This window comes from Orycteropus afer, unplaced genomic scaffold, assembly GCF_000298275.1.
Source record: "Orycteropus afer afer isolate SDZICR_OR568_19922 unplaced genomic scaffold, OryAfe1.0 scaffold00354, whole genome shotgun sequence".
Lineage (NCBI taxonomy): Eukaryota > Metazoa > Chordata > Mammalia > Tubulidentata > Orycteropodidae > Orycteropus > Orycteropus afer.
In genome coordinates, this window is record NW_006921941.1 from 2,603,185 (window position 1) to 2,614,454 (window position 11,270).

At 43.7% G+C, this 11,270-nt stretch overlaps 1 protein-coding gene across 1 annotated transcript in view; it reads right to left on the reverse strand.

The window, feature by feature from the left end:
• The window catches only part of SLC4A5 (solute carrier family 4 member 5), a 128,597-nt gene that overhangs the window by 52,826 nt on the left and 64,501 nt on the right, over nucleotides 1-11,270 (reverse strand). The window contains exons 8-12 of the mRNA XM_007952627.1: nucleotides 8,106-8,263; nucleotides 7,199-7,286; nucleotides 5,221-5,375; nucleotides 4,734-4,949; nucleotides 1,653-1,827 (exon numbers count right to left, since the gene is read on the reverse strand). Of these exons, the coding sequence (XP_007950818.1) occupies nucleotides 1,653-1,827; nucleotides 4,734-4,949; nucleotides 5,221-5,375; nucleotides 7,199-7,286; nucleotides 8,106-8,263 (792 nt within the window). The remainder of the gene's footprint in view (nucleotides 1-1,652; nucleotides 1,828-4,733; nucleotides 4,950-5,220; nucleotides 5,376-7,198; nucleotides 7,287-8,105; nucleotides 8,264-11,270) is intronic.

Below are 11,270 nucleotides of genomic sequence, written 5' to 3' on the forward strand. Positions count from 1 at the left end.
TTCCTTTGGTACTCTAGGACCTAGACAACAGTGGTGGCAATGGATGTGCTTGTCTCTCCTCATTCTGCTCCCAGGAGACAGTCATTCACCTGTCCAACCATTCCTTAATTCAAATATGTTAGGTGCTTATGATATTTCAGAGGTTAAACCACTCATTCATTCAAAATCCATTAATATATCAGACATTGTGCTAGACAGTGAGGACTCAGCACTGAACAAGATAATGTGTCTTCAGTCTAGTGGGAAACAGAGACAAGGAAATACGTGATTTCCATACAGCAGTCAGCCTCAGTACTGCTGACTTTCTGGCTGGATAACCCTTTATTGTAGAGGGCTGTCCTGTGCATTGTAGGATGTTTAGCAGAATCTCTGGCTTCTACCCACTAGATGTCAGTAGCACCTCCCCAGTTATGACAACCAAAACTGTGTCTAGAAGTAGCCAAATGTCTCCTGGAGTCAAAATTGTCTCTGCTTGAGAAGCACTGCTAAGGAATGTGATAGGCTGGGAGGAGGTCAGGGTACCATAGGCACACACAGTAGGAGTGAAGGGGTGGTCTGGGTAGCCTTCTTGTAAGTAGAAATGTGGAGGCTGAGACCTAAAAAATGAGTAGAGATTTGACCAGGGGACTAGAGTAGGCAGAGTGATGAGAAAGGGTGTCCCGTGAAGAGGGAACAAGATGTATAAAAGCTGGAGCTGAAAGGGAGCGTGCACTTGAAAGAGTGACAGATGATCGAGACTGATGGGCAACAAATGCAAAGCAGTGAGTGAGGAAAGCTGAGAATGAAAACACTGGAGACAGGCTTGAGAGGCAGGTAGGATATGTTGGAAGGACACGTGGAGAAGCTGAGTTTATCCTGAGTTGAGGATGACACTGGGTTTTTGGTGTGGGCAGCTGAGTGAAACACGGTACCACATGCTGGGCTGTGGAAGGACCAGGACAGCAGGTCTGGAGGGAAGATGTTAAACTCAGTGCCAGCTGGGTGAGCTGAGGGCTCCTGAGGGACAGCTGTGTGGACATACCCAGGAAGCAGCTGATAATGGATCTGAAGCTCAGGAGAGAGTGTGGGATGGAGACACTCCTCATTCCAATTTATCTGGCAAATGAGTCTGCCCTGGTGCTCTGGGTTTACTAAGGGCTGTACCCTGAAGGCCTCATCCAGGAAGGTCTTTGCCTGATAGGAGCGGGTGTTTCTGCTGAGCTACTATTTCCCCAGGGCACCCTGTTTTTGTCATGGTAACAGCTTACAAATCTTCTAAAAATGTCTTAACTCCAAGGTTAGTTTAGGAAAGAGTGTGCAGAGAAGGCCACAAGTAGCAAAAACAACTCAATTAATTGTACTGATTAAGCTCATTCAAAGATCAGTGGGAAAAGGACTAGATAACAAAGTACAAGTTTGACCCACTTACATCATCCTTAAATTTGGTTTTTAATAACATGATTTAGCTTCAGCTCTGTGACAATAACAATGCTAGATGATGATCATGATGATTATTATTTTGAAGGGTAGAGGATGACAAAAAGTCATGGCTTGAGTCTGGATGGTAGATGAATCCAGAGCCTTGGGACTGAAGTATGGGATAAAGCTTCTCCCCACCACCTGGTGGCAGCATAGTTTAGTGAGATTTGTTCCCATGTCTAGCTCAAACACACCTGGTAATTGTCGGTGGCATCCCCCAGAAGCCCACCAAAGGTTATGGCGTTGGTGATACAGCCGAGGTAGATGAAGAGGATGGCAGAGATGGACTGAATGTGGAAGCCATCGTAGAAGTCACTTGGGAACCAGGGCAGCTTCCTCTTGACATCCAGACGCAGACCACCGAAGAACCTGTTGGGGAGAGGCCCAGGGGCTGCTTTCTCACCACTAACACTGGGGTAGGACTAGAGCTATTTATAGGAGCCTGCACAATCTAGGGTGAGAAAGGGAACTGGACAGGGGATAGACAGGGAAAGGATCTTTCCACCAGAACATTTAGGGATGAATTCTTATGGGACTGAGAGTTTGTGATCAGCACCAGTCACACTGGGAAGAACAATCATAGACACTGATTGGATGGGAGAGGGAAGACTTCCTGGGAATAAAGGTACATCTAACACTGAATTGGGAATGGATATCCTGGGTCCAAAGATGGCGGCACTCTTCATGTTCCTGATCATCTTGAAGGGCTCCTGTGCTTGCTGAACACAGGTGTGCCCAACTCCAGGAGACAGACATCCCAGATTACGGCACAAAAGTATTAAGGGGAGATGTTGAACCATATAAATGGTTTCTTTGCTTTTCTGGAATAACTGAGAGCAACTTTTAGGTTTAGGGACAAAGTCTATTGGCGATGCTATTCCCCATATCACCTAATGCAGTGCTTAGCATGGAGCAGGAGTCCTCAGCCTCAGCAATACTGACACTTGAGATCAGATAATTCTTTGTTGTTGGAGGCCATCCTGTGCACTGTAGTGTGTTTAGCAGCATCCCTGGCTCCTACTATGCCAGTAGCAACTCCTCCCCCAAGTTGTGATAAACAAAAATGACTCCAGACATTGCCAAATTCCCATGGGGGTGGGGGGTTGTTGTTAGGTGCCATCGAGTCATCTCTGACTCAGCGACCCTGTACACAGCAGAACAAAACACTGCCCAGTTCTGCTCCAGCTCCACGATCCTTGCTATACTTGAGCCCATTGCTGCAGCCACTGTGTCAAACCATCTCATTGAGGGCCTTCTCCTCTTTCGTCAACCCTCCACCTTACCAAGCATGACATCCTTCTCCAGGGAATGGTCCTTTTTGACAACATGACCAAAGCAGGTAAGACAAAGTCTGACCATTCTTGCTGCCAAGGAGCATTCTGGCTGCACTTCCTCCAGGACAGACTTGTTAGCTCTTTTAGCAGTCCATGGTACTTTCAGCATTCTTTGCCAGCACCACAACTCAAAACATCAACTCTTCTTCGATTTTCCTTATTCATTGTCCAGCTCTCACATGCATATGAGGTGACTGAAAATACCATGGCTTGTGTCAGGTGCACCTTAGTTCTCAAGGAGACATCTTTGCTCTTCAGCACTTGAAAAAGATCCTTTGCAGCCGATTTACCCAGTGCTGTATGTTGTCTGATGTCCTGACTGCTGCTTCCATTGGCATTGATTGTAGAACCAAGCAATGTGAAGTTTTTGACAACTTCAATCTTTTCTCCATCTATCGTGATGCTGCTTATTGATCCAGTTGTGAGGATTTTTTGTTTTCTTTATATTGAGATGTAATCCATACTGCAGACTGCATTCTTCAATCTCCATCAGTAAGTGCTTCAAGTCATCCTCACTTTCAGCAAGCAAAGTTGTGTCATCAGTGTATTGCAGGTTGTTCATTATTCTTCCTCCAATCTTGATGCCACATTCTTCTTCATATAGTCCAGCTTCTCGGATTATTTGCTCAGCATACAGATTGAACAAGTATGGTGAAAGGATACAACCCTGACACACTCCCTTCTTGATTTTAAACCATGTAGGATCCCCTTCTTCTGTTTAAATGACAGCCTCCTGGTCAATGCACAGGTTTCTCATGAGTACAATTAAGTGTTCTGGAATTCCCATTCTTCTCAATGTTACCCATTGTTCTGGTAACCTAGTGCCGCTCTGACAACAATATACCACAAATGGAATGGCTGAACCAACAGTTTATTCTCTTACAGTTTAGAGGCATTAAGTCCAAGTTCAAAGTGCCAGGTTCTAGGGGCTGGGTTAAAGCCTCTCAACCTTGGACTTCAGCTCTGCCTCCTGCTCCCGGCCCACTGGAGCTGGAGGCTTTTCTTCACTCAGACAGCTACTGGCCACTGGGACTGACAAGGCTAAGGCTGACAAGTAAAAACCACAGTCCTGATGTTACCAAACCACACGGCAGGCCATTAATTCCAGTCCATTGAAAGTCCCAGGGTCGACAGAGCATGGCAGGCTGCTGAACAATGACTCCGCTACATGCAGGGTCCAAGCATGCCACAGCTAGAGACCATTCCCAAAGCTGCTGCTTATGTACCAGAACCAGACCACATCCCTAAAGCAGTTACTCAGCTGCTTGTGGTAGGTCCCATCATGGAGTTGATTGCCAGTCTTATCATGGGGAGTAGCTATCTCCAGCTTCCCAGCCACTCAACCAGGCCCAACCAAGCTGACATACAACTTTAACTGCCCTACCCATAACTCGTTATGATCCACACAATCAGAGGGCCGAATCTTACTCTCTTTGAGAAACACTGCCATAGACCCAACTCAGCCCTTCAAGGGCATCTAAAATAGGACTCCATTCTCAAAATAGCAATTTACATTTAGCTTGACAAGACCATGTCCTTTCCTATATCTAGATCAACTTGAGTTACTCTAAGAGCTAGCAAAGAAAGCCAAGCTAGGAGATTTTCTTTAAAAAAAAAAAAAAAAAAAAAGGTTTTGAATAGGTAACATAAGTTTAACAACAACAACAACAAAAAAAAAATGTCAAAAGGTACAGAGAATATCTGTAAAGTAGTTTGGGTTCCTCCTCTTCCTTGTCCTAGTCTTGGGTCCCTTCCCGTGAGGCACCTGCTCTCGCGGACCCAGGAGGGGCTTTGAGGGAGAGGCATTGAGGAACAGAGTGCGGTGGTCAGATTGCTACACTGCGGAGGTTACAGGCTGTGGTGGGGATCGCTCTTAACAGGGTGGGTGAGGAGAGACGTCTAAAGAACAGCAGGGGTCACTGTCACGCCTTGGGTGGGCACCTTCCTGTCCAGAGAAGCTCTTCCCCGATTTCATGCACCGCTGGCATCTCGCCGTCATCCCCGCCGTTCCCGCTGCTGGCCCCGCCGCCGCCGCCAGCGCCACCGCCCCCGCCGCCCCCGCCGCCGCCACTGCTGCTGCCTCCTGCCGGCGTGCCGCCGCCACCGCCCACGGAGCCGTTCATCTGGCCGAGCTCTGCCAGGGAGAACACGGATTTCCTGCAAGCAGAAGGGGGTGCGGGAGTGTGGGGCTCTCAATCTTGCCTGTCCCCAGAATATCTCTTACCTGTTCAATAAAATGATGAAGTATCTTAAAACTACAAAGCAAAAAATACAAAAAATGATCTAACGACACCCACACACGTCATCCAGATTTGACAGATGTTCATATTTAGCCATATTTACTTCAGACTATCTTTAAAGAAATGAAATGACACAGAATTGAAGCTCCCTTTGTACCACCCAGCCAGCCACCCACACACATACACACCTCTTGTCAGCAGAGGGCACTTTCTTGGGGGGCTCAATTCGGATATTTGGGTCCCATTCTCCGGGGGGAAGGACAATGACCTCGTCCAGAAACTCATCAATTCCTGCGATTAGATCGTCCCTATTGCGGGCTTTATAGGCCACATCGCTGAAGAGCTGGTAAGGGAGGTGGAAGGGGGGAGGAGAGGTCAGCTTTCTCTCATATCCCCTCCTTTCCCACCTCCTATGAAGCATTTCATATACAGTTTCAAAGAAAATCACTTTGGACCACTGCCAATTCTCTCTCAGTTTCCAAGGGGAGAACATGGGGCAGTAAGTGAAATATGGTCCATTGAGGAATGGCAGGTATGGGAGAGTCAGACCTTCCTGGCAGAGGCATACCTAAGGGAAAATAACACCTATGGTAAGCACTGAAATTGTGCTCCTGTCCAAACACCTGACACCCACCTCTGAGATAACTTTACCATAACAGCTCAAAAATACAAATCTTTAATCTTTTACTTAGCACATTACGGCACTGCATGAAAATGACAACTGCACCTTCCTTGCTTTCACTGATGAAAATTGGTCTATGATGTGCTCAGTCACTTTTCCCTACTTTCTTCTCCTACACTCAGCAGAGCAAGAGCAGTCTGCCTTCACTCACAGAGGCTCTCAAATATGAAAGTACTAGTTTGAACTTGCTGAATGATCTCTCATAGCTGGCGATGGAAACTAATGGTTAATAGAAACTTCTCAGTGGTGCTCCCCTTCAAGTGGTGCCCAGGGCACGTGCCATACCTCCCATACCTTAGATGTGATTCTGGCTCTGGTCTGAAGGCAAGACCTCCATATTCTAGTTGTAGGACTTTGGTTGAGTTACTTAGTCTTTTTGGTTTTGGTTTTCCATAGAGCAAGCATTTTAGAAAAGCCTTGCAAAGCCCAGTCCAAGAAGCTCAGGTATTTCAAGTCTAATTATTATTTCCCTAGCCCTTCACTGGAATCCCAGGGCAGTGCAAACAGTTCGCAAACTCCACCATTAACCAAAAATTAGAGGTTTGAGCCCATCCAGAGGGGCCTTGGAAGAAAGGCCTCACAGTCTACTTCAGAAAAATCAACTATTGAAAGCCCTATGGAGCTCAGTTCTACTCTGACATGCATGGGTTCACCGTGAGTCAGAACTGACTGGACAGCAAATGGGTTAGCCCTTCATCCTTAAGATCAGGTCGTTTCTTTCTACACTGTTTCCAGGTGTGCTTTCGAACCACAAATCTGATTAGGTCATGCCCATGTCTAAAGCCCTCTAGGATCCCCCATCAAACTCTGTCCCCAGAGTGTGAACACAGCTTTGCCTATAAGGGCTCTGTGTAGTCTCAAGTTCCCCACTCTGGTGTCACCTTCTGCACTGGAAGCTCTTACACTGAGCCTCCATGAACCACTTCTGTCCAGCTTCTCTATCTCTGAGCCTTTGCCCCTGTCGCTTTTGTCTAGAATGCCCATTCCTAGACTCAAGCTAGAAGCTCTGGTAGAATAGTCCCTAAGGCACTTGACTGCTAACCAGAAGGTTGGCAGTTCAAACCCACCAGCCACTCCTTGGAAGGAAGGTTGGGCAATCTACTTCTGTAGTGACACTGCCTCTGAAACTCAAGGTGGGGTCGTTACAAGTTGGGTCTGACTCGATGGCACATAACATCAACAACAGACTCAAGCTGTGTCAGCCTAACTCTTGTTCATTCTTAGTGTGAAAGCCCCCTTATCTGTGACTCCTTGAACAGAGTTAATTTTATGATCAGAGATATTTCTCTCCTACTTGATTTGGGCTCCTAGAGGGCACGACTATTTATTGCCTGATGTTGGTAATCTTTAGCACTCTGCACAGGGCTTGATACACAGTGGTACTCAAATATGCATGCATGCATGAGGGAATGAATGAAGAAATGCACAAAGCTTAGTGCAGGGGCCATAATGTCCAAGAGCACATGTTTCTCATTACCACTTACATCATCTACCATGAGGGTTGCAATGGCACGGCCAATTTCATTGTAGGATTTTGCTCTCCCAGAAGGTCCCAGCAGTATGAACAGAAATCTGCAAAGAAGAGGATGAAGGAGGAGATTAAGAAGATAAGAGAGGAGGAAAAGGAAAATGAGAAGGACAAATATAAGGAGAGGAGGGGAGGTGGAAGCAGGTGCACAGAGGATTTTCTGGCATTGAACAGCATCCATTCTTAACTTTTTGGCTGACCATAAACTTATTCCTTCCCTCTTTTGAATGCTATACTTATTTTGGAGAAACATCTCTTTTTTCACTCTTACTGTGCTCCTCCTTAAGGAACTCTGGTGATGTAGTGGTTAAGACATTTAGCTGCTAAGCAGAAGGTGAGTGGTTCAAACCCATCCTTTTGCTTCATAGAAGAAAGGTGAGGCAGTCTGCTTCTGTAAACCTTTACAGCCTTGAAAACCCAATGAGTATCACTATGAGTTATAATCAACTTGATAGCAATGAGTTTTGTTTCTTTTAGTGCTCCTCTCCATGAGCAATGTCTTCTGCCTAACACCATTCAACAGCATCTCCCTCAGCTGTTGGCATCCTTCTCTTTTGTGATTACTTAAAAAAAATTTTTTTATTGTGGTGGAAACATATATAACTAATTCAACAATTTTTACATGAACAATCCAGTGACATTGATTATGTTCACAATGATGTGCAACCATTGCCTCTTTTGGGATTATTTTCAATACATTTTCCAAATCTCTTTCCTACTCAGAAGATTTCCATCCTCCACAAATTCTCTCATTTTCCTTCTATGTTTTAGGAGTTTCTCTAACAGCACTACTTGCTTGACTGCCTGCTGGATTGTTGGCTACATTAGGGTGGGCATGGTGGTCAGGTTTAAATGATGCTTACCTAGTAGGAACAGGCACCTCAGTCACTCCTCCCAACATGGCAGACTGGATGAGACGCACGAAAGCAATAAATGGCTGATCCAGAAAGTCTACCTCACCCACCAGCACATTGGATGCTTCTGAGTCCTTGGGGATCTTCTTCATGAATTTGTTTTTCCGCTGGTCAGGAAGGTGGAGATAAGATACCATGACTGCCCACTCCCAGTGGTTTCAGCTCTCACCCCCTCACTCCTCTCTAGAGGCCTCACTTTATAAATTCTCCCAAGACATCTCAAGAACAGTGGCATCACTAAGGCGCTCTAGTGGCATGGTGCCTAAAGTATTTGATAACTCATGGTGTCACCCCCATCCCATGAACCTCCTCCCATACCAGACCATACAGAATCTTTAGTAATGTTTACTGTTAATTTAAATCATAGAATAATAAGTGATAAACATAGTTGTGAATTGCTTAAATGTAGTATTTCTAAGATTTTATGAATATTTATAACAAAATTGTTTTGTAAAATCTTTTTGCATTGAATCACACTATTATTAACTGAATGAAGTCTTTTTTGATTTTTTTCTACTTCTTTTCCTTTAATTACTACTTAATTCTCAAAAAAAGCTATTGATATAGGTTTGCAAATACTAATTATTGATTGTAGCTAAAACATGAGAAAATTAGACAAAATCAGTGACTATAAAAATACCATCAACTATGAAAACAACAGCATGTATTCAAATCACATGCAGATGAAATCATGTGATTCAAAATGTCATTTAACTGGGTAATAATGACAGCTCCTACTGGAGTACATTAAACAAAAAAACAAACTCACTGCCATCGAGTCAATTCTGACTTTAAGTGAGCCCCTTTGGGTTTCTGAGGCGGTAAATCTTTATGGAAGTAGATTGCCCAGTCTTTCTTTCATGGAGTGGCTGGTGGGTTTGAACCTCCAACTTTCTGGTTAGCAGTCAGATGCCGTAGGCACTACACCACCAGAGCTCCTTACTGGAGCACATTAGAAGGTTCAAAAAGCAGATTAGCATAAAGATTTGACAGAAAATATTTCTACCTATGTATCTATATGTACTGCAAATATATCCATGAACATAGAGAAGCATGCATGAAGCAAAGTTATGAAAACTTCTTAGTCATAACCAAATAATTGAAGGGAATGAGTTGCTGGACATGGGGGCTCAGGACCATAGTTTTGGGGGACACTAAGGTCAATTGACCTAACATAGTCCACAAAGACAATGTTCTACATCCTACTGTGGTGAGTAGTGACTGGAATCTTAAAAGCTTGTGACTAGCCATCTGAGGTACAACTATTGGTTTCTTCCTGTCCAGCACAAAGAAGAGTGAAGAAAATCACAGATGTAAGGAAATAATTAGTTCAAAGGACTAATGGACCATGAGAACCCTAGCCTCCATAATCCTGAGACCAGAAGAACTAGATGATGCCCAGCTAGCACTGCCAACCACTCTGAAAGTGATCAAAATAGGAGATCCTGGATAGAGTGGGAGAAGGATGTGGAACAGAACTTAAAATCATTAAAAAAAAAAAAAAAAAAGATTAGGCTTATTCACCTGTCTGATAGAAGCTGGTTAAGCCCCAAAGACTATGACTCCTAGCCCTTTTGGGTCTGGAATTGAACTCTCTCTGGTGGCTTCCAGGCAAACAACAGCCATATAAGGTGAACATTTACACCAAATAGGTACATTCCTTAGAAAACTCAACCATAGGAGATCAGAAGGGCTGTATTTGCACAGGAAGATAGCTCAGAGGGCAGGAACGCATAGGAAAGAAGGACACAGGGAAAAGGTAACCACAGGGAGGAAGTGGGATGAGAGTTGTTACATTATGGGGATTGCAATCAATGTCATGAAACAAAATGTGTATGAACTGTTGTATGGAAAATGAATATGCTCTGTAAACGTTCACCCAAATCACAATTTAAAAAGTAAATTTTTAAAAATGACAATATTCTACATCCTATTTTGGTGAATAGCGACTGGGGTCTCAAAACCTACTTCACAGCCACAGTAGTCAAAACAACCTGGTATTGGTACAATAACAGACACACAGACCAGTGGAGCAGAATTGAGAACCCAGAAATTGATCCATTGACCTATGGTCAGCTGATCTTTGACAAAGGGCCAAAATCCATTAAAAGGGGAAGAGATAGTCTCTTTCATAAATGGTGCTGGCAAAACTGGATATCCATTTGCAGAAAAGTGAAACAAGATCCATACTTCACACCACACAAAAACAGTAACTCCAGATGGATCAAAGACTTAAATGTGAAACCTGAAACTATAAAGTTCATCAAAGTAAAAATAGGGGCAAACTTAAGGGCTCTAATTTATGGCATAAATAGACTATCAAGCATAACCCAAAATGCACAGATAGTAGAAGATAACTAGATGACTGGGGCCTTCTAAAAATTAAAGTCTTATGTGCATCAAAAGACTTCTCCAAAAGAATAAAAACAGAACCTACAGAATGGGAAAAAATATTTGACAACGACATATTGGAAAAAGGACTTATCTCTAATCACTAGCCATTAGAAACCAAACCAAACCCACTGCCCTTAGAAAGATGAAAATCAAAACAACCTCCAGATGCACCGGCACTAACAGCAAAGTTCAACAAGACAGAAAATAACAAATGCTGGTGAGGATGTGGAGAGGCTAGGACTCTCATACTCTGCTAGTGGGACTATAAAGTGATACAACCACTGTGGAAATCAGTATGGCGACTCCTTAAAAATTTGGAAACAGAAATACTATTTGATCCAGAAATCCCATTACTAGGTATATATCCTAAAGAAGTGAGAACCAAGACAAGAACAGATATATGCATACCCTGTTAATCACAGCACTATTCACAATAGCAAAGAGATGGAAACAACCTAGGTGCCCATCAACCAAGGAATGGATAAACAAACTGCAGTACATACACAAAATGGAATACTATGCAACCCAAAAGAATAATGTAGAATCTGCAAAACACCACATAACATAGATGAATTTGGAGGATATTATGCTGAGTGAAATAAGTCAATCACAGAAGGACAAATATTATATTAGTCTATTATTGTAAAAAGTCAAGGAAAAGTTTATTCATGGAAGGAAATTTTCTTTGTTGGTTACCAGGGATGGGAGAGGGGGGAAGAT